This window comes from Balaenoptera ricei, chromosome 6 (assembly GCF_028023285.1).
Source record: "Balaenoptera ricei isolate mBalRic1 chromosome 6, mBalRic1.hap2, whole genome shotgun sequence".
In the NCBI taxonomy this organism is placed as follows: domain Eukaryota; kingdom Metazoa; phylum Chordata; class Mammalia; order Artiodactyla; family Balaenopteridae; genus Balaenoptera; species Balaenoptera ricei.
In genome coordinates, this window is record NC_082644.1 from 59,074,123 (window position 1) to 59,098,593 (window position 24,471).

At 35.8% G+C, this 24,471-nt stretch overlaps 1 protein-coding gene across 8 annotated transcripts in view; it reads left to right on the plus strand.

Annotated features, from left to right (window-relative positions):
* The window catches only part of NFIB (nuclear factor I B), a 236,964-nt gene extending 213,272 nt beyond the window's left edge, over window positions 1–23,692 (plus strand). For 6 of the 8 annotated variants that reach the window (XM_059924715.1, XM_059924712.1, XM_059924713.1 and 3 more), the window contains 2 exons: window positions 3,309–3,397; window positions 17,154–23,692. In XM_059924715.1, the coding sequence (XP_059780698.1) occupies window positions 3,309–3,397; window positions 17,154–17,283 (219 nt within the window). In that variant the 3' untranslated portion in view covers window positions 17,284–23,692. The remainder of the gene's footprint in view (window positions 1–3,308; window positions 3,398–17,153) is intronic. The other 2 variants (XM_059924714.1, XM_059924718.1) reach the window with 1 other exon arrangement.
* The last annotated feature ends 779 nt before the right edge of the window (window positions 23,693–24,471 follow it).

Genomic DNA, 24,471 nt, shown 5'->3' on the forward strand with positions numbered 1-24,471 from the left:
CTTCACTCATAGCTTTTTTGAAGGAGAATCTTAAACTTCCTTACCTCACCTTCTGTTTGCTTTTGGAAATCTGGGCATAATTGTTTTAATATAAAATTTACCTTAATTTTCTAGACAATCTTATTTCATGTTTGTGGTTGCATATAAATTAAAGAATTAAAATTATTTATATGTGTGCATTTCTGTGAGGATGTGCATACGATCTGATCTGTCAAAGAGTCTGTATTGTTACAAATGTAAGAGTTGCTACAAACACACAACTTTAACAAACTAAATTTCTAAACTACTTTGCCCCTGGTGTTTTTGATTACTATAGGGGGAAAAGTATCTCCCTATTTTTTCAGGAAAAATACTTGGAAAAATCACTAGGGCGTTATTGAAGCTTTGCAGAAAATTTTTATGTTAATGAAAGGCATGTATTTATGTACCACTTAAAATTAAAGATTTAAAATTTAATTTAAAAAAAGAATTGATAGCTAAATTACATAACACCTACTCTCTCACAGGACAGAAGTTGAGGAATCACTACCCTAAACTTAAATAAGATTATCACCTATTATTTTAAACATTTAAAGTCTAAAGTAAAATCCATTTTGCTTAGGAATTCTGAATTATACTAGTACCAAGAATATTTAACATGTTCCAAAAAGAAGCTTAAATACACTTAACCTTTCATCACCTGAGAATCTGTTCAAAATTTGCTGAGTCAGGACTATCTTATTCAAACAAGATTCTTAGGAATTGATTTTATTAGGAATTAGTATCATGGAAATTTTCAGTGAATATACAGTTTCTATTTTAATTGTTTATTGTTTCCCCTGTCCACACGATCACCCTTAAAATTTTGCTTAATCAAGAGGTTAATTATTAATTCAAAGGTTCTTGGTCAAGTAACCTGGTTAAGTAAGTTATAACATATAAGCAGGTATAAATACTTCTCCTCAGAAACTTTTGGAAATGTTGATAATGCCAGTGCACAATCTAAATAGCTAAATAAATTTAAATTTTATTTTATATTTTCAGTAACTGAAAGGAATAATTCAATACTAATTGATATCCTGCCCATTTCTTTGGCATGTAGATTATTAAATATACTCAGTGATCATTTTTTGTGTATTTAAGCATAATTATCTGTTTGGGAGAAGATTTTTGATCGCATGTACCTTAAGTATGGTTGAAAATGAATAGTTGTAGTCAGGTTTCATCCCTTTGAGACTACTGTTAGGAAAGAAAAGTCCAAAAGTATGTTGATTTTAAGTGTTCAACAGGTGGCCAAAGACAGCTCACTTGACATTTTGGAGGGTTGATTAACAAAGAAACAAACAAAAAATTAGCAACATGAACAACAAAAAACTAACTGATTTACATATGCATTCTTCCAAGGAGACAATAGTGTCCCCAGTTGTCTGGGAGACAACAAGCCAATCAGTGAGTGATATTTAGGTCACCTGGCTTTGTGAAAATAGCTTCTCTTTTTGAAAATTTCTCCAATATAACCTGAGAGGCTCATAGAAACTAACCTGAAATTAATTATTAGCAGAATTAACATGTGCTCTGCCTAGAGCTCTGCTCTACGCCTCCCTTCTTCAGAATGTTTACTTGACTCAAAACTAGCACTAGGGCAGAGTCTATGAGTGGTCCTTAAGGTAACCTTTATACGAAGCCAAGCTTCTTGAAATGTTTTTAGATTGTTTTCATAGTATTGCTTGAAAAAAATATACTTTGAAGGAGACAACTGACTACTGTTACTGAAGAAATAATTTTTCAAATTGCCCCATCACATTGCATTTCTGATTAGATGCTCCATTTTGAGCACTTTTTAAAAATCTTGCCATAAAATTTTCTCCTTTATGCAAGCATTAAGGTCCATTTTAAGAATATTTTTCATTCTAATTTAATTTCTTTACTGATTTATGGCTTATTTATGACATATATTCTAAGCAAAATCTACATATCTTTCAATCTATCTGTCTACATTAAGGGAATTTTTCAGCTTTTTAATTAGTTAATTAATTGATTAATTAATTTTCAGTTCTTTAATTTATAAAATTACTTTTACCTGAAATATCAGTATAATTAAAATACATGTTTGGGGAATTTTAGATGGTGTTTTTGGAGCCTCATAGATCTGTAGAAAAATGAGCAAAACCAAATATTCTGAAACTCCAGAATCACTATTACCTAGAGTGTATAGAAACTAGAGTCTAAAAGGAAAAGATTCTTAATAGCCAAATTTTTTTTTTAGCCATAACGTTATCAGAAAGGATTAAAATAACTTATCATGAGTTTAAAGGGACTTTGGCTCCAATCATCATCTTCTAGAAATTCTTACTGAAAAGCAGCAAACAAGGTTTAGTGGACTGCTTTGAATAAGTCATCTTTTCAATACAAGATTCAGTTAATTTACAGCATAGCTCTCTACAGATTAAAAACCATGATTTTCTAGTGTGTTTTTTCCCCCCAAAGCCAGATAAGTTTACTTTCTTAAGGATAAAAATAAGCAATATATCTTTTCAATAAATCTGCTAGCACTGTAGGGCAGCTGTTAACCAAACAGAGCTGGATAGGGTTACTGGAACAACCTCTGAAGGGCAGAGCTGATGATTTGGAGATCTGGGAAGAATTCGTTTCAGCTTGTATTCAGCGCATTCCTCACTCTATTCAGATGTGGTAAAGTTATTTCCAATGCCATTACTCTGAGTTTAAAATAAAAGTAGAAACTCTTATCAACTCTTTCTGAAAAAAAAAAAAAGCCACTTTGAATAAAACAATATTAGTAAACATCTAAAACTGAATCCCTTGATGCTTCTAAACATAAGTTAGGAAGGATGTTTATAAGGTGGGACCTTTCTCCTCTAAACTGCATGTCTTCTGTGTTTTGCAAACTGCATGCTTAAAAGTTATTGATTATTTTACTCAGTGCAGATTATTTGGTATGTTACATATTTTAAAAAGCTTTTAAAATTTTTTTTCTAAAATATATCTCTCTATTGAACATTAACGTTTGCTTTTATTTCAGCACATTTTGTACTCTAATTAATGTCTAATTGTTATGTTCTAAGCACTCATTTCTCTTGTATGCTTTAATTAATAGAGAAGCATATTGCAATAGCTTTTTCTGAAAAACAGTCTAGGAATTTTGCTTTTCAGAGTAAGGTTTTCTTTTGCTCTTTTTTTTTTTTTTAAGTTGCCTCTTGGGAAAGTAAGGTTAATGCCATGTACAAGTACTAGTTTGCATGTGTTCATTTAAATACTAAAAACTGTAGTACTGCTCGATCCATATCTGACTGCTAGGTTTCAATTGACAGCTGAGGATTTGTGACTGGACCATGAATCAAAACGGCAGGCATTTATACCCCAGTACCAGTGAGGATACATTGGGAATTACTTGGCAAAGGTAACATTTTAATTATTTCCAACCCTACACTTAGACCTAAAATTACATGAGCTATAGTGTTTGTTTCTAACTAGCTTTACAGAAAGTATATATATGTTAAAATTTTAGTTGTTTTGGCTATATCATCCTTCTCTCCCTACCCTCTTCCTTTATTTCTCATTTAGATGCAACTTCAAATTAATTGGAGATTAGAGCATATACTAATTGGTGACTGGAATTCCTAAGTGCTGTCAAATGTTGTAAACGATTTATAATACTGGGGGGAGGTGGGGAGGCGGGGATTTGACACTTAGATTTTAGGACCTGAAAAATGAAATCACACTTTTAGGGAAGATTTTTTTTCAGCTATCTGAGGAAAAAGCATGGGGTTTTCACATTATAGATTCTTCTCATTTCAGTTCTTTTTCTTTACTGTTAACTTTAAGCCATTTTACTATTCATTTACTCCCCTCTCAGAGGGAAAAAGCTAGCTAAAAGAAAAATTTCAAATTAGTCAATTTAACTGTTATTAGCAACACTCATGAATTTTGGAGTGGGGGGATTGTTGGAATCAATAGCTGGAGAAGGAATTTTGTTTAAGTAAAGCTTTAACTTCTGTTTGTACATTGATGTGAATCACTGAGAGTTGACTTTATTTGGTTGGCTGAGAAAATCATTCTAAAACTTCATTTTCGAAACTAGTTTTGATATTGTGTCATGTACTGGTTTTAGAAAGTAAGTAGTGCTAATTCAGCTTCTTATGAATTATTTCAGTAAAGAATAAGTTGTGTCAAATTGACAAATTAAATGATTAAAATTCATGGTATAATCTTATGTAATGAGATAAAAATTTACAGAAGAGAGTGAGGTAATCCCAAAAGGAGTTCAACAAAAGTAGAGCCAACATAATTTTCCAACTGTGTTATGATTGTCATCCTCTTTACTAAGCATCCCTGTGTTAAAAGTACATACTTGGGTATCAGTTGTAAAAGTGCTGCCCATCTCCATATGCTTCATAGAAACTGCTGAAGAGTAGAGTTTCAAAGAATGAAATTAATAAAATGCCCACTTTTTTCTCAGGTAAAAATTAAGAAAATTAGTTGGATTCTGTTTTAAAAGCTTGTTGACTTTTTATTAATTCACTACCTGAAATGAATACCATATGACTTTTCCTCTTTATAAAGATTAGTATAACATCCGCTTTAAAATGTGTACGTTTTTACCTATTTTGATTTTTTTCCATGAAGCTTATATTATTCCTCCATTTGGAAAAAATACAATATATGCTTACAAAAAAGAAGATAAACTCAATGAAAGAAGATAAACTATTTATTTAAATAATCTTTATTAGTAAGTATTTTAAAATTTAATTTGATTCGACTTGATAACACAATGTTTGGATCCAATTTTATTTATCCTTATATTCCGTGCTCTGTTGGTTGGCTAAACGGCCCATTTCTACATACAAGCCTTAACATATTTAGAAAAAATTGCAAGTCAGATGGAAAGAACTTGTGTTTTTAAATGTGGCTATAGCTGTGTGAACTTCCAAATCTGTGGATTACTGATTGACATTTACTTATCTAAAATTGGGTAGTATTGCTAAAGTACATTAAAGTGAAGTAAGGATATAAATTATTGAAGGCTTAAACTATAACTATACCTAGTTCCTAGTGATGTTTCAACTCAAAAATTGTTATCCCCGAAAGGAAAAGGTGAGTGGGCAGTGAATCACCACAGAACACAGGTATTGGAGTGAATTAATATGACGACTAATCTCAGTTCTTAGGAGAGCATTGTTCATCTTACAAATCACCTTCTTGGTGAAAAAGTGGTGTGGTCATCAGTTTCAGGTCAGAATCAGAAAAAAAAATTGGAATTCATGTAGTTAAGATTTCTTTTATTTTCTCTCTCAAAAATAATTTTTTTGGATTAGCAGATCACGATATGTAGAATGGCCTTAGTGCTTCAAAAAGCTTGACAAAGGTAGCTTTTGGTTTGTTTCTTCCCTTTTTATCATGATTCAGAGGGCACATAACTGATAACGGCAGGCATCACGTTCATACATTCAACAGGTATTTATTGAATCTCTGTGGTGGGCAGTGCCAGACACACTGTGACTGATACAGACCCTCACCGTTCTTAAAATCCAAGTATCATACAGTTCAGAGTAAATGTGCTCAAATGCGACAGGAATTTGCTTTGCTTTGTTATACTTATCAAAAATAGGCACACGTGGAGTCCATATTTGATCATACAAATAGGTCATGTCTGTGGCATAACATATTCATAATTTATTCATGGTTTATAGTGTGTGCCTTATAGTTATTTATGAAACTCAATAGTTTTTTTTTTTCCTAGAAAAGATATTGAAAAAAGAAATCACAAATGTCTGTAACACTACTACTTTTAAGGCAGATAACAGACATCTAAAATCTTCAGGGCACTGCTACAACTTTAGAATGATCTGAATAAATTAAAAATACATGAGAAATGTCTATCTATTGAACCAGAGAATTAAATCATTTGCCTTTGTCCTAATGGAACAAAGACAATATCAGGTTATTTTTGTTGTGGTTGTTGCTTTTTGTTTTGAACAAAAGGCAATCCCTGGAGACTTTGTAGTAGCAAAGGACAAAGCAAAGAAAGGTGTTTTGGTTTTGCTTTGTTTTGATTGTTGTTTGCTGCCGTTACCTTCTTCGTATAATCACTTGTCCATGGTCGCCCCCTTTTCTGCCTTGTGCCCATCCTTCTGTAGAGGTGTTTCCATGTCAAAGCAGCTCCTTCTTCAGGGCTGAAAATGGCAGTGCCGAGGGAGCTGCGTGAGTTTAATCAAAACTGGAAGACTTCCTCCAGCCTCCTCCCTCTCCACGCGTCCCCCACCCCCAATGTATAAACATTCTCTTTGGAACCAAAGCTGACTCCGTTGCAAAGTTTTCACAGACTTACTAAGTTGCAACCCTGAAGGTGTTCTGTTGTTTTGACCTTAGAATTTTGTGAGCCATTTGTGCGTGAGTGTGTGTGTGTGTGTGTGTGTGTGTGTGTGTGTTGCTTGCGTCTTGAAAATGTGAATTTTTTTCTAACCCAAAGGTCAGGTACTGCAGTCAACCCAGAGTGAAACCCCTTGGTGGAGGGCTCACTTCTGCTTGAGGCTGGGGGGGCTCAGCTCTTAGCCGGGTAATAGGTGATGATGAGTTGCTTATGTTGTTCGTAAGGGTGCTGTTGTGTCTGTGCTGTGTCCTCTGATGTGGACAAATTACACTGTTACATATGTGAGTTATGTGGGTATAAACAAATACAGCAGTGAACTCCCTAACTGGCTTTCTTTCTTGAAACTATAGCCAGAACATAGCTTGTACTAGCAAATATGAAAGAGCAATATAATTGAATGAACAAGAAAGCCAAAGGACAATCCAAGAATAATATAAACAGAAGTTATTTAAAAACGTTGGAGGTAGTGCTTTATGCAAAAGAGAAACTGGATTTATTGTTTCATTCCCTCTTCTCCCCCTTCACCCCTTTCAAGAAAAGGCAAAGCCACAAGTGAGTGGCTGTATGTGTCTGATGGCTTCTATAAACATAGCAGCAGCCTTCAGATGGCTAAAATAAACATGTGTGTGTTACTGAAGGATATGTTTACACAAACCATTTGCTCAGCCTCTGAAATAATGAATAAATGAAGATTTTACTGAAATAATTGGAGGGATTTTTGTGTTTCTGCTGATGCCATAATTGAATGGCACCGAAGAGACTTTTATCAGCTATTTTCCATGTTACATGTGTTAGCAGTTCCTTTCTATGAGTTGAATACTTCATTCTGTAGTTACTTTACACATGTTTTTGTAAGAAATTGTCGTTTATTACTGCAATTCTAGAGAGTTGCTTGATTTCCCAGGAGAAATTTAGCAGCCAGTAAAGATTATTTGGATCTGGTTGGTCAGGAGAAGGAGGGCAAAAAGGAAGGAGTAATAGTGTTCATTTCATACATCTAAGCCTGTTTGCATAACCCTGTCCTCAACCATGTACCATTTTCACTGCTTTGTCCATAAAATTTTTTTTGTAAAATATATGTCCTCAGCGACTCAAGAATGAATATTTAAACAAGATAGTTTTCAATATTGTGTTGTAAACTATGTTTGTATGTAAATATATGTATATGTGTACTGTGTATGCATAATGGTGTATGTATGTACATGCATATACACATGTGCATGTGTGTGTGCATATGTGTGTGTGTACATGTGGCACATGTATGATAAGGGTAATATGTGTCCTGGCTTTACGTAATGCTAATAGTTAACTTGTATTTCAACATTATACCTAGACCATCCCTACGAATTCACTAGGTTAGCACTTCCTGCTTTCAGTTTGTTATCTTGACACATAACTACAGTACAACAGCTGGGTTGTTCCTGGAGTTCCTGGGGGGAGCTTTATTCTCAGAGTGCTGAATTTCCTTTTCAGCTGTCAGCTCTAAAGTGTGTTCAAAATGTTCAACTTTTTACACACCATTCTGGGCCCCTAGAACCACTCTGGGACTCTGATAGAAATGCTGATAAGGTAGATGAATGGAAGAATCCCGTTCAAGGAGGGGAGTTGCAAAAGCCAAAATTGCACATGACCATTGTTTGGGAACCAGGGCTGCTAACTAGTGTTGTTCTTTGTACTTGGATATTCTATTTAAAAGAATTACTTCTCCATTTTCATAAAAATTACTTGCACCTGTTATGAAATCAAAAATTTAAATGTGATCGTTCTTAAAAATGATCTTGATCTGGTGTTTACACACACGCAGTATCTGTAATCTGGCTGTTGAAAAATACATTGGGATTTGTTGCAGTTTTGCCTAACTTTCTCCGTTTGTAAAGAAAGATTTGCACAACACAGCGTTTCCTTTTTATCTAGGAAACTCTTCAGAAGACTTCCTAAGAAATTAATTGTATTCCAGCCAGACTTGCATGCTGCCATCCCACAGGAAATGGGTCAGCAATCCATTAAGATGCCATTAGATAATCTAATTTGGAACTTAATCTCTAAATTAACCATGCTCCATACTTGAAGCATACTTGAGAGAAAGAAAAAAAGTTTACGTTTGAATCGATAGGGGAGCCGAAGCGTGAAGAAGGCTGTTTGTTTTTTCTGTAGCCGTGGTCACGTCTCAAGCCGTCTGGTAACCAGGAGAAACCAGACATGATGTAATTCCAGATTGAACTTGAACTTCAGGGACTTAGGATAGGGGAACAATGGACCATAGGAATCAATAATGTCCATTTTCCACATGATTATGTTTGGAGCTTTAAGTTAACCTTTATGGGAGAAGCAGCAGGATCTGCAGTGTGACCAAAATGGGATGACCCAGAGACAAGATGTTAGAGGAAAGAAAACAACTTTTTCCGCGATATTTTCTGAGCAGCACTGCAGATTCCAGCAGGATTAGAAAAGTTCCCGCTCTGCAGTAAACCGGTGGCCTGTTCAGAGCACTCTTTGTTCGCTTAGGTAGGACAAACTTAATCTTACGTTTCCTGTCAGATGATTTTCGGCTGTACTGCGGGAGAGGGAGGAGCATGACGCCGAAAATTCCCAAATGTAAACCTTGCTGATTAACCCTTTGCAATGAAAGAAGTATATTAAACACCTACTTTATTTGAAGATGTTTCATGCAAAGTACCATATTTACCTATGTATTCGTTCCCTAAGAAATCAGCTCTGTCAGTGGCCAACGCACCCTTTAGCAACTTACTTTTTTGATTCTCATGTTTGCTAGTGCTGTTAGGAGGTATATAGTGAATTTTCAGTCATATTTACTGAGATAACAAAGCATACGAATGAGTAAACATGATAATAAATGTAATAACAAATTACAAAAGGAGAAAAAGTTCAAGAAATTGAAGAACACAAATTTTGAATATTCAGAAATTGCAGACAGTTACAATTATTCTCTCCTTTGTTAATTTTTGTTTTATGAGAAGGAAGGTTTTTTTTGCACATGTGAACAGAGTAGCAGGCATAACATAAAAACATGTTCGGTTCCTTAATCATTTTTGATTTTATGCTTAGGAATTCTGATACAAAAAAGTTCTGTCCTTTAGAGGTGAAATTGTGCAAATAACACTGATTTTTGCTTTTCAATGAAAATCATTTGGGAAAGAATCACATTTTGCTTTTGTATAAAACTTACATTTCTATTTAATTTAGTATGCCTTGGCTGATTTTCTGTAGTGAAAGGCACTATTTGGAAGCACTATTTTTGTAGGGAATTTTGTCTGCTGTTGAAGACTCACATATGCTAATAAGGGGAGCTGTAGCACTTGTAACAATAGCACTGAAAAGGAGCCCGAGGATAGAAAGGAATACAGACTAGAGAAAGAGGATGGAAATCCACACGTAGGATTCTCGGCTCTGGTGCAGTCTGTGGGAGGAGATCAAATCACTACTTTGAGCCTCATAATTCTATATTTTTAATTGGCTAAAACCTCCCACAGCTACATAGCTTGTTAGATACATATGCGTCTGTGTACTGTAATTTATTTACAATTAGTCATCTTCATAGTAAATCTCTATCTTCCATTTTCAGTTCTAAAACATGAAAAATATGGAACATAGTTTTTAGGGTTTTTTTTAAATTTGGCCTGTTTAGGGGAAGAGTATTTTTCCTACTTATGTCTAAAGTAAACATTTTAAGGAAATAAGTTTTTATTACTTTCAAGTATATAGATTGCCTTGTTGAACGGTCTTCTAGGATTTTGTAAGGGCTGTTTACTAAAAGAGTACAGACATTGTAATGTACACATTAGGTATTTAGCCGCAGTGGCGCCATACATAAGGGCTCTTCTTGCCCTGTGCTTTTCATTGCATGACATATTTCACTGGCATATGCCATTATTTTATTTAGAAAATGCTAGTACTCACACATAGTAAAGTTAACATGCAATCCAGCATGGCCTGATAACAAAACCCACCTGAAACAACTGAATATAAATTAATGAGCTTTGATGGCCTACCGATTTGATATGTTATTTTCAAAATCGTTGGTCCCCAAGGAGCAGCAATAAAGCAGGCTATTTACCTACTTAGTTAAGAAACAGATATGTTTCTCTTTCATTACTATGAAGTGCTGTTGCTTGCAGTTAGAATAATTCCATTGCGACACCTGCAGTTTATGATATTTGGTGTTTCTCAGAGAGCCCACAAGAGTACTTTGCAGTTCAGGTAAGAGCCGGCCAGGGAGCTTTCCAATACAGATTATTCCAAATAGTAATAATCATTAGAAATCATCTTGCATGCAAATAGGATCATTCCGATGGCAATAATGATACTTAAAAAATGGGGGAAATAAATTGAAGAAACCCAAGACCTGTGTAAAGCACTTTCACTTATAGTCTAGCTGCATCAGAAGTGGAACGCAACAAGCAAATTACTGACATACAGCTACATCTGTATGTACAGCAAAAAAGGTAAATATTGCCTTCAGCTGAAAAGAATCTGTAATTGGATAAATAAAATACAGGTATTTGTGTTGAAATTTGGACTCAAAAGTTACATTCTTTGGGAATTTCAGTGTGCCTAAATGATTTGGACCTCAATTCATAGAATCTCTTGTATAATTCAAGGATAATATGAATTCTTGCTTAGTAATATAAGTAGTGTATTTCACAGAAGAGGGAGATTAGGTGAAGTGTAGTGGGTAAGAATGTAGGTTTTAGAACCACACTGCTAGATTTCAAATCCTGGCTTCTACAATCTAACAGCAGCAAGGGTTGGGCAAGACACAACTTCCCAGCTTCAGTTTCCTCATCTGTAAAGTCAGAATAATAATGGTACTTTTCTAATAAGTGTATTATGAGGATTGAAAGCTTTAAAGTAGGTCCAGCACGTAGATCAGTGCCTGGCAAATGCACACACTAGGTAAGTGCTAGCAACTAGTATATTTAATAAGTACCATTTTCTTTGTTCTAATACATTAATGAATTCTTAGATATATTCTTTATATATAATAATTTATGTAATAATACCTAAATATATGGGTACTTAAATACCACCCATATATTCCTTCCCCTGGTCTGATGGAGCATTTTTTCATAAGACACAGTCTGCAGCATTTGTGTTATATTGATATAAGCTGCCAGTCCAAATGCACACATCCAGGATAGCATGGTTTCTAACTTAATACTTAATTAGCCTGCCCTTGATTGGTTTTTCCAGGCAGATTTTAGCTATTAATAGGGAAAATTGTTTATTGTGCATTTTGGGAGAGATACTAATACCTGTGTTTTAATATTATAGTAACAAAATTAGAAATGTTTAGCCAAGGAAATAATAAACTTTCCTTCTTGGGGGTATTTGAAACAGGTGCAGTGGAATTAAGGGCAAATCCTGCTTTTAAATTAAGGTATTTATTTTATTTATTTTCCATGCTTTCTGGGCCATTGCTTATTTTTATTGCTATCTATAAGTAATGTGGCTACTGGTACAGTTGAGGTATGTATGAATATATACAATTCTTGGTGCTTCATTCTCATAATATTTTTTTAAGCTTCTTAAAAGAGTACTTACTATCTTTAAAGCAAATATGGTAGTCTTATGATTAAATCAGTATGTAAAATCTGAATGGGTGATATGATTATTCCCCTGAAAAGTATTAGTACACTGGATACTTTGACATTTCGTAAAATGTTTGACAAATGGGTTGCCCAACCCATTATCAGATGCACACAGACTAGTAATAAATGAATTTTGCCATTCTTCAATTAGCTTTTATTTCAAGACGAATAGTTGAAGGAAGCCTTTGACTTTGGTTCTTTACTAAACTTATGACTCCATATATGTTTATTTGGTACGCCATGGTTCTTGTGTGGGTACCAAGTTAAAAGCTAAGGACCCAACCCTTTTTGGTCTAGGATACACAGTCACAGAATGCATAATTTTTATAAAGCACAACCAAGTCAAATGTTGACTTGTCCAGAGGAGTTTTCTCACTTTCTTTCTTTGAAAGGTACAGAGTCTCTTTACTCCTTGTAGATGCAAAGACTAGCCATTTTATCCAATTTGTCCCAGATAAGAAATATATAAATAGTGTATCATTTTTAAAAAGAAGAAGGAGGTATCTTCTTCCTCGTTAATCCTCACCATAACGTCACTCCCAACTAGCTTTGTTTTCAAAGGAGATAGATATATCAAATTTCAGATTTGCTAGATCACCCAGACCGATCACATATTCTGTGCACAAGTCTGCTGCAGCACTAGCCAGCTGTGTGGGGCATGGGAAATTCATTGTCTCCTGAAGCAAATACATTTTGCCTTCAGAAAACTCTGTTCAAAAGTTCTTTTGAATGTTTGGTCAATGTCTAACTTCCCAGGGAAGCAGTATAATAGTTAAATGGCCATGAGAATCAGAACTGATTCATATCTGAGATCTAGGTGGGTAACTATGGATGAGTTTAAGCCTCAACTTTCTCATCTGTGAAAAGGGGATAATGATGGCAATTTCAAGAGTTCATTGAGAAAATTAAGTGACATAGCATATGTAAAACACCCAAGATAGTACCTTGTTCATAGTAGGCCCTCAGCATGGTATCTTCTGGAAGTTTCTGCCTTTATGCTAATTCTGTCTACCTGAACCATATGGAACAAGTCTATGTTTCTTTTCAACTCAACTATCATGTCTTCCCTGTTTCCGTTTAATGTTCCTCAAATGACATGATTTGGTGAGTTTCTTCACCAAAGAGATGCCATAGAGTTTGTTTCTCTTGAAGAGCGATGCCTAGAAGAAACACAATGCTTCCGAGATAGTCTGATCAGTATAAAATGAAGCCGTCATCACCTACCATTAATGCATCTTAAGGTCAAAGTAATTTGTTTGTTTGCTTCTTTCCTTTGGCGGGGGGCGGGGGGCAGCCACATCATACATTTAATCAGAATCATATGAAACTATGATCCATGATATCAGATGTATTAATTTTTTCTTTAATTTTTATTTAACTTTTATTTATTTTATTTTTAATGAAATACCTCATTATATACTTAGAGCGTACATAGAGTAGAAGTCACTAGGGTGAATTCTGCTTTGTGTTAAAGTATTGTCAAAATATTTGGGGCTTTTTTTTGTGCCTGATTTTTCACGAAGTGCTTGTATTCTTTTCTCTTTTTACTAGTATGGCAGGTATATATTTTTTAAAGATGTGCTTTCAACTTTCAGTCATGCTCATCTTCTGTCTGCCTTAAAAAAAAAAAAGGTGATTTGGCAATGGAAAATGTAATGAAGACCAAGTAAATGAGTGCTTGAAGATATATTGCTGAAGTAGCTTAATTTGACTTTGAATATTTTCAAATCTTTCAATTGAGAGACTCTCATCTCTTAATAGACAGAGACACAGATTATTGGATTGAACATAAGGTTATCCATATAATTTTCATTCTATTAGAAATTAAAATGATTAAGCATTTTACATGTAACTAGTTGTATATGTACATAAATATGAAAGTGTGTTTATTTTATCCATACTGGCAATCATTGACATTGACTTAAGGAGAGGGAGTTGATATGTAAAAGGCACTGTTAAATTTTTACCTGAAAAACTATGAGATTTGAGGCATTGTCTTTTAGAAATTAAATGATCTAAGTTATTTTGTTTGGTTAAACATTTTTCTTTGCACTGTTATCATAATCTTTGAATTAGTTTTACCAGATTGTTTTCAACGGGACTACCAAAAAGCTCTAAAAAATGTCTATGCCTTACAGTTCTGTATTTAACCTCCAAATTGGCAATAAGAGGCTTGTAAACTCATATATGGGGTTTGCATAGTGTTAATATCTGAGATTTATTTCCCCCCAAAGGTTCATAAACAGTATTGACAAATATATCACACACTGCAATTTTGACGTGGTCATAATGTAGCATGGGAGGTTTGAAAGGTTTAAATAAACATCTAAATTGAATTTGTTAGCTCTTCTGCGGCAAGAGTCCTGTTCGTCGCTAGCATCTATGTATTTTTATCAAGGATTTTCCGTAGACTAACAATACATGTCTCTTCTAAAGAACTAAGTAAGAAAGCTATTGCAAAATAAACGCTGAATTCCTGTCTTTTCTGCCATTAATCAGTAGACTTCTCCATTTAAGGAGTCACATCTATTTTCAAGCATTAAAATACACTTTATTTTCCTAAAATACGCAGCTTCTAAATGACTTCCTAGAGCCCATTTAATTTGGGACTTGTTAATTTTGCAAAGTTATTTACTTGTCGTTGACATTTTCTTTTACTGTCAAGGATTATCAATTTGAGCTACTCTTTTTGTTTTTCATACATGCTTCCTGCTTTATGTTAAAAGTAATGGAGATCCGTTTTTGTCATTTATTTGTTGAGAAATAATTAGCATCAGCTATGGCCAGCAATAAGGATTGATAAGATACGGTCATTTTCTTTAGAGATCTTACCTTTCAGTAAGTAAGATAATCATAGATACAGATAATTATGATATGAGGTAGTGCTATAGTAGTACTATGTAATCAAGTGCAGTAGGACAGTGGAGGGAAAATGTTTCATGATGCATCATGTATAACACTCTTCCCAATCAGTGGCCCAATCAGTGGTGCAAAATGCAGAAATAATTGTTGAAGATGTGTGTAGGAAGAGGGAAATATGTGAAAACAGTTAAGTCTCTTAGAAAAGGTTTCAATAACAACTTTTTATTCTATAGAATTATGATTTTTTTATCCTATAATGACACATCTTTTTATTTGAATTTTTTTTTAATTTTATTTATTTATTTATTTATTTATGGCTGTGTTGGGTCTTCGTTTCTTTGCGAGGGCTTTCTCTCTAGTTGTGGCAAGTGGGGGCCACTCTTCATCGCGGTGCGCGGGCCTCTCACTATTGCGGCCTCTCTTGTTGCAGAGCACAGGCTCCAGACGCACAGGCTCAGTAGTTGTGGCTCACGGGCCCAGTTGCTCCGCGGCATGTGGGATCTTCCCAGACCAGGAATTGAACCCGTGTTCCCTGCATTGGCAGGCAGACTCTCAACCACTGCGCCACCAGGGAAACCCTATTTGAATTTTTTGTTTCAAGTATTATATGATTTTTCCTGCATAGTTAATTTTTGTTAATGCTAAACATCTCTAATTTTAAGTTCAGAGATGCCTATTTTCTTATTATAGGGGGCCAAATTGAAATGTACTCATGAAATTATGTGATTATGAGCAATACTTTTAAAAAATATATAGTTGGGTGTGATTTGGAATATTTAATTGATTTGCCTGTTAATCCAAAAATTTACTGAGCACTTACCATGTACCAGGTACCATATTAGATGGAGAACAGAAAGAGAAATGGACTTTGTTATTATGGATCTCATACTCTAATCACAAAATCCCTTGAGCATAAAACGTCATTGTGAATATTTTTCTGTTAAAATATTAACTCAGAAATATGTACCTAGACATGTATTAATAAGCCTCTTTATTTGATAAAAAGTGTCATGAGAGTAAAAAGTTACATATCAAGTTCTTTTTTTTTTCTTTTTTTTTCCCAAGCTTTTTCTTTTTGGGGGGTGGAGGGAGTAGGTAGGAAAATTGTTCCTTCAAGGTAATATTCCATAAAGGTTTCTGTACCTTTGGAATTTAAATATGAAAAAATGAGGATGTCTAGCTTGATAGCTACCTACCATAGTAGAATCCATCTCACCTCATGGCTCCAAAAGTAAAGAAAAGGATATAAATTAAATTTAAAGGATAAATTAAATTTGAAACATTGAAGTTGTGTTTCCATGCCAGACGATGACAAAACTGGGTATGGAATTGTCAGTTGGATGTTTTCTTGGTTCATGATTATTTATGCAGCTGTTACTTAGCTGACATTAGTTCCTAGTTGAATGTTGAAATAAACAATACATCTGATTAGGTATACCCAGAATGTATGTTATGGGGTTGTTTTGTGACATGTAGGTGTCGTGTTATTTTCCTCTATATGATACTTGTTTAATGAGAGATTATGCCAGTAGCAGTTAGAGAACTGTTTTTTGAACATTTTTTGTTTTATACAGCCCCAAATACAACATCGGTGAAATTAGAGTTGGTTGGAGAGGGGCAAGCCTCTCCTCTGCTTACTCCCTCCCTGTGGGGCTTCTCCCAGGCCACTCTCCAGACTCCCAAACTCAGAGCAGCTGGGATGTGGAGACATGACTTGATGCAGAGGGACAGGGAATGCCGTGGCTTCTGGTGTCAGCTTCCAACTACACATTATGCACTGGCCTTTCTGAAAAATGTATTTCCTCTTATTGTGAGGGGAAAAAAAAATCTCTTTCATTATGGCTTTCAATTTTATTCAACCGATAGGCAGGTGAAAAATTGAAATACATCACAATTGCTGGTGAATTAAAACAAGATCAGAATATTGCATGCAAAGTATGTTGGCACTGTTGTAGATTTGCTCTTTTCCTTCTCTTTTTTTTTTTTTTTGACAAAAAATCATATTATATTTACATCAAAGAAGACCAAGTATTTTAGGAAGAGTATCCTCAATCAGAGTTTAACAACTGTGGATGAGTCTTACTCGAGTTTTTTTCACAATTAGTCTTACCATCCGTGAAAGAAATAGACCATGTAGCTTATATATGTATAATGTTTATAATTTAGCACATGTATCTCACATTAAACTGCAATTTGGAAAAAAGTTATTGTAGTAATTTGATGCCTATGGAATTTATATTCCTAATATTGTTATAGAGTAACGTTGTATTTTTTCTTTTTCTCTTCCCTCCCTCCTGCCCCTCTCCTGCCAACAGTCCTGGTACCTGGGCTAGCTTGGTTCCTTTCCAAGTATCAAATAGGACACCCATCCTACCGGCAAATGTCCAAAATTACAGTTTGAACATAATCGGAGAACCTTTCCTTCAAGCAGAAACGAGCAACTGAGGGAAAAATGAAATACAACACTAGTTTAAGAAATTTAAAAAAAAAAAAAAAAAGGAAAAGAGAAGACTGGACAAAACAAAACAAACAAAAAGGGAGAAAGGAAAGAAACTGAAGAAAGAAGATAATAGACCAGCAATCGCAGCACTTACAATCACTAATTCCCTTAAGGTTGAAACTGTAATGACATAAAAAGGGTCGATGATATTTCACTGATGGTAGATCGCAGCCCCTGCAAAGTAGCCTTTGTTACATGAAGTCCGCTGGGAAATAGATGTTCTGTCTCTATGACAATATATTTTAACTGACTTTCTAGATGCCTTAATATTTGCATGATAAGCTAGTTTTATTGGTTTAGTATTCTTGTTGTTTACGCATGGAATCACTATTCCTGGTTATCTCACCAACGAAGGCTAGGAGGCGGCATCAGAAGTGCTGGGTGACAGAGCCATGAGCCAGCCATTTTATAAGCACTCTGATTTCTAAAAGTTAAAAAAAATATATATGAAATCTCTGTAGCCTTTAGTTATCAGTACAGATTTATTAAATTTTGGCCCTTAACCCAGCCTTTTCCAGTGTGTAACCCAGTTTGAAATCTTAAAAAAAAGAAAAAAAAAAAGAAAAAAAGAAAAAAAAAGGAAAAAGAAAAAAGGAAAAAAAAAAACAGTTTGAACACAAAGGCTCTATGGAAGAAATGCCTCTATGTAGGTGAAGTGTTATCTCTGCATGCAACAGTAAAAATTAATATAATAGTTTCCCCACAAAAGAAACACTTAACAGAGGCAAGTGCAATTTATAAATTTATATCTAAAGGGGAATCATGATTATAAGTCCTTCAGCCCTTGGACTCTAAATTGAGGGGATTAAAAAGAATTTAAAATAATTTTGAACGAATTTATTTTCCCCTCAGTTTTTGAGGGCAGTAAAAAGGCATTAAATCAAGACAAATCATGTGCTTGAGGAAAAAAAAAATTAATGAAAACACAGCACTTATGTTGGTTTAGCTGCAGCCTCCTTGGAGGTAGAATTTATTTATTTAAAATTACTGGTTGCATCAAGAACCCATAGGGTGTACAAAAGGTTCTATAAAATCTGCATTCTAGAGACAAAGAGGCAGGCAAATCCATGTCACAAGGGTAAAGCTTACAGTTTACAAACTGGGAACGCCAGGGTGTAGGATATAAAAATGCACTCTTGAGAAAACAAATGTAATCAGGGTGCTGAATACTTGCATGGTGCTTTCAGACATTAGCCTTGTTCAACAAACTTCTTGTATTGACAGATCTGTGGTGTGCATGGGCAGACACATTTTTGCCTCTATGTCTCTTAAAATTTTAATTAAAAATACTCTTTCCAGTAATCCTAATTTGCACGAAGATATAATGTCCACATTACGTGCCTTGCCTTGAAATCGAAAAAACAAAAAACAAAAAAACACAGAAAAACACAAAAAAGTGACATCACTACACTTGTTTTGCTGCATTTATTATCATTTTAAATCTTTACCATTTTTATGACAAAATATTTTGTACTCCAGACGAAGAAAAATGTGTGACATCATGGATTTTTTAGACAGTTATACCTTTATCTCACATTTATAAAGCATATCATGGCTGTGTATAGTTGCCGCTTAAAAATTGTAATCGACCAGCAATATTTTCAGTATTTTGGTGTTTTTTCTATTAACCTTTCATGTTTTTCATCTTCCAATTAATATTTGGGGGGGGAGGGATTTCAAATTTATACGAATTATGCAATACCAAGTTTTGCCTATGTAGGTAGTGCTTTTAGCTGTATTGGTTATTATAGGTAAGTACACAGATTTAAAAAAAAAAATAATGTATGCTTTTTTTTTGTTTGTTTGTTTTAATTGACCAAAGTGGGTACTGCTATTTTTGCAGTGTGATGAGGTCCTTTTGTGTACTGAGAGATGGACAGGGGATTTTTTTTAATATACATATATATATATTCTGGGGTGGGTGGGAGGATTTTTAACACTTTACAGTGTAGCTGTGAAGCAGTGCACCCTGAGATGGGCCTGGGCTGCACAGCGACTGTTCTGCCTACTGTGAGAAACTTCAACTTCACAGGTTTCCCTCTCAAACTCCCCACCTGGGGTGCAAGCGGAACTCCTTTCTGCTTTTCATAGCGACAGAGTAAGAGCAAGCAAACACAACCAATTCACCTGGAGGCAGACTTGGCTTAAAACAAATGGTCTTATCTTTCTTTAGGGGGGGGGGGTGGTCATTTTTCTTGAAAGTTCCGGATCCCCAGTGGAGAGTGAGCCTGTCTCATAGTTAGCAAAGATAGTCGTTGAAAAGTACATCTAGCAGATGTTTCAACTTTGGGGCTTTAACACCTGAGCATACTTTCTCCTCTAAAATATGCCATCCTGCTGGAGGGGGTGCTCCCACATCCTTTCCCCACCACTTCTCTTCCCCATTTCTTCATTTCATGAATGTTAGTCTGTGATTTACCTGTGACTCACTACTTCAAACCGATGGTAGTGCGCTTGGAAATTTTTTTTAATATCCAGGAGATTGAACAGAGGGCTATTATTAAATGTATTCGGACTTCTAGATTAAAATCAAAGTTCAATTTTTAAGGAACAAAAATAATAAGTCTTGTTAAGTTTTCATTTTACCTGCCCTTTTTAAATGGAGAACCAGAGTAGAAGGGAAATAGAGAATTTTTAGCAATGAATTTTCCTGTGGATGAATTAAGCCCATTAGATGCTGATGGGATTTTTTTTAAGGGATGGTACCTCAAGTATATATTGGATTCAATTTCCCCGGAGGGCTAGAGGGTGAATGGAGGCTGGTTCTACTTTACTCTGCCCCACTGCCCCCCCCCACCCTAGTCCCATTGAGGGAATTCATTACTAGGGGGAAAATCGTTTAGAATTAGTGACACATGGTGGGTTGCCCTGAGGAGACCCCTGACCCCCTTCCCCCAGGCCACAGCCTAATAAAATAAACTGTCTATTGTTCTCACAGCATATCATTTAATAATGAATACTTTAGAACAATGCTTATGGGCCTGAGAATTGTGTTTGATTAGCCCATTCAGTTTGATAGCCCCAATGCTGAAAAGCACAGCAGGAGCGCAAGTTCAAAAGGAAGTCCAGTCATTTCTGTGATGACTTGCCCTGGTGGAAAACAGATCATCTCAGCCAAGCTCTTCATGTCTCTTCAACCTAGTAGGTGAACAAATCAACCTCACAGGACACGCAGTATTTTTTTAAGAGCAGACTCGCTCTCTTTTTTTTTTTGCCAGTGAATGAGCAGCTCTAGCTAAATAAGTTACACACTGTGGGTATTCCTGCCTGCCTCTTGAATACAAAGGCCTAGTTCAAGTGTTGCTTTTTTTTTTTTTTTTTAATCATTTTTTTTTTCTCCTTTCCTTTTGAGATAAAACTCTTAAAAAGATACTACTCTCTATATAATCTCAAATCCATTTCGGCCTCCTCCTCTTTTTACCAGGAAGTATCTTGTGACTAAGGGCCCCCCCCTCTTGCAGGTCTTGCACGCCCCTCCCCTCCCCAGAAGTGCAGAGCTACAGGATGGTGAAGGTCACCCAAGGGCATCAGGAGGGGGTGGCGTCTCCAGCCCCCGCTCCGCGGCACCGTTCAGTTTCCCTGCGTTGCTTTGCAACCCACCCCTCACAGTGCCTCTGAAGTGTTTCCTCTGGAGTGACATGAGCGTTTGAGGCTTGTCTAAGGAGAAAAAAGAAAAAGGCAGTGAAGGAGACTGTACATAAAGACATGGCAAAAATCTTAATTATAGCAATATAGTTATGGGGTAATGTTCGGGTGGGCAGCTCCATTAAAAAAAAAAATATGTGAATGAATCTGTGAAGCTGCGAGTAGCAAGAAGAGCGAAAGGTCTTCTTCACGAACCGCCTACCTTGTAGACAGTAATTTGTACACTGTATAGTTTTGTTAAGAATTTTTTTTTAAATTAAAATTCCCATGTTTGTAAAGCTAACTTTTTAACAATTATAATGGAACTATATGTTGTTTCCATTTTTAAAGTAAACAAGAATATTCCTTGTTTGGAGGCTGGACTTGAGTTAAAACTCTCCAGGCTCTTAAGTTATGTATTAAAAAAAAAAAAAAATCTGTCCATGTTAGGAGTTATTTCACAGATTCCTGTGCTTGAAAAGCATAGGATACTAATCCTTTAAAAAAGTGTAAATGGAGAAAAGTTATATTTTATGAAGGTTATTTTGTTGTATTTAGTATTGGAAAAGTTGGTTTTCAGAGCATTTCAGAATGTCGGAAGCACCACTGTCTTTTTATTAGTATATACGGCCTTTAGCAAAAGTTTTTGTGATTGTTACGTGATGGTATTTAAGGTTGTTTCACAGAGCATTCAAGATAGGCAGAAAATGACAAAACCGTGCTATGTCTCACATAACGTGTCCTCAGGGAGCAGAATCTTGGATTTGTGACTTGTAGCTTCATAAGGACTCAACAAAAGAGATTGCACAGGGACATCTTCAGCGGTGTGACACCAGGACGTGTTCTTTACCTAGATTCAAACTCTATGTACCGTGTGAAACGATGAAGGCTGCAGAAAGTTATCCCATATTCAGTGTACAGTATTCATTTTTAATGAAACAACTCTACAATATTGCTGGCAGATAGGCCCCAAGCATGACATTCAATATAGTTTACATGTTCCTGTCAAGGTCTTTGGTTAACATTAACCAGCTGCATGCTTCCTGGACTTTAAAAAATTGGGTTTCTATTGAAAACTTTTTTTTTTTTTTAATGTGCAGGCTATTCAAGTCCAATTATAAAAGCTCAAAATTGAATGTTCTACTCCATGCTGAAGGAGCTGAAAGCTGCCTTCTTCATATTTTGCACTTTCTGGTAGTTCCCCTGTTTTTTTCTAATTCCTTAAAAATTGTGTGGGTGGGGTGGAGCACTGCAGTTGGGGGGTAACATGGACCACTGATTTTTGCCCTTTGACCCTGCACAATGACCTTTGCATCAGCCAAACTCATTGCCATGACAACTCTTTGTACTGTGTCCGTGCCACAGATCTGTTGGTGACATTGTTCATATAGTCAAAGGGGACAAGTTGGAGACGGTCAATTTTTACATTTTTTTGTTGTTGTTGCAATTCTTTCTTCGATGGTTGTAAGTAGTTTTTTTTTTTTAATAATAAAAGGGTTCACTAGTTAAGACTCTTTAGAAATATCTGTGTGTTGCAATTCAAATTGTTGAGATTGTGAAAACGCTTCAGTGCCACTAGCCTACGAGCACGCCAGCCCCAGCCTCTGATAACTTTTATTGCATGATACAGTACCAGTAACAAATGGTGGCCTACATACACACAAGGCAGTGTGAGCTGGTGACACTAAAGCCAGTCTTGTATTACTGTATTTTTGACAGAATGGTTTTGAAAACTGTGCTACAGGGACTGATGTGGCAAATATATCTCTTTATGCAGAAGGAAGTCTTTTTTTTTTTTTTTTAAGAAGTATGGCTTATTATGCATTCTTCATCGAGGGCATTGAAGTTGCATGGACTGAAAAAAGTTGATGCAAAACGAGAAAGAAACAAACAAAAAAAAAAAAACCAGCAAAATGTTTACCAAAAAACTCAAACAAATGAGCAGTGCCTGTTCAATTTCACAGTCTCTGTTGAGTTCAGTTGTAAATATGTTTCAAATGACATTTTCTTGGAAAAAAAAAAAAATCTCTACAACATTGTAGAATGTGAGGGGTAACTCCATCCCAGGCATAGGCTTCTCAAAGCTTCATTAGATTATGTCTTCATCAAGCTGTTAATTTGTGCTTATATCATATAGAACTTTTAGCATCCTGGGAAGAGGTGCCCTCACCTCAATGATATTTCTCTGAGAACAACTTTTGTAGGACTGTGTGTTTCTTTAGATACATTTAGTACAACTGTAGGTGACGAGTAGTCAGTTATTGCTTGCTAGCTACACACCAGGGTTGATCCATTTTAAAACTTTTGGCATTTTTGTCCTCATGGGCCATAAATACAGAACCTTGTATTTTAATTAAATTTTTTCAAAAAGGAGGCACATGCACAATCTCCGTGTAACAAACCTTTAGCAGTAGGATGTATTATATGACAGTTACTTAATTTCTGGCGTTCAGACCTCTGGGATCAGCCCCAGACTGGGCCAGAATGTTAGCGAAGGTTTTATTGTGCCCGGTTGGAGGATAATGTTCTTTGGGTACTTTTTGTGGGTTGCAAATGAACTCAATTGCCACAAGTTTTAAACTGGTGTAAATCAAGCTTGACTTAATGTGATTGTTACTGTTATATCCAGCCTATACTGCTAGCAGCTGCTCATACTGCAGTCAATTACTGGAAGCAGATATATTTCCTATGCAAAAACTGTTTAAACAATAAAATGAGCTATGCTACAGACTCTGGCCTCATGTTTTATTTTCCTCCTCCACCTCTTCCCGCCGCTCTTCCTACGTTAGTGTTGGGGTCAGTATATCTTGGAAGTGGATCTTGGTCCTTCCATCTGGGAATTTTGTAGCATGGGTTTAATTTCTTAGCATCTGGGATGGTTACTATTTCAGTTCGGTACTTCCAATTACACTGGGCACGTGTGTGTCTGTTTAAACCCTTCTTGCAATTACTACTACGTGTAGTCCTCCCAAGCTCTCTAAACAATGACAGTAAAAATGCAAGTGCAGATCTAGAATTTCAGCCCCCCCACTCTCTGAGAAAGGCCTTTCAGCAATGAGGTGAAGATGTAACGTATGCCCGGGATGACTGGACTGTGGTCTCCTCGACTGAAAAACCACAGGGCCTCAAACACACACACTCAACAGGAAAGGTAAGTCCTGGGGCCACCCTGCGGCTGTGGGTTTGGTGGTTTTGTGAGTACTGGGGGAGAAGAATTTCTTTCTCCCAATGCCTGAAAAGGAACAGCATCTTAGGTTTCCAAGAAGCGGTGCTACTTTTCAGTGCAAGCAGGGTCGATGTTCCTTATGCACAGGGAGGTGGGACGCGAGCTGAAACTGAGGATGGGATCCCAAATCCAGACTCCTTGAATACAGCAATTCTGAAGGGAGTCAGCTGGAGTTCAAAAATAGCTAATGGAAAAGGAATGAGCTTAAAGGGTTTTGCGATCCATCTGAGTGATGTGCACAAATGAAGCAAAACTAATGCAAGCTTCATTGAAAAGAGATAAA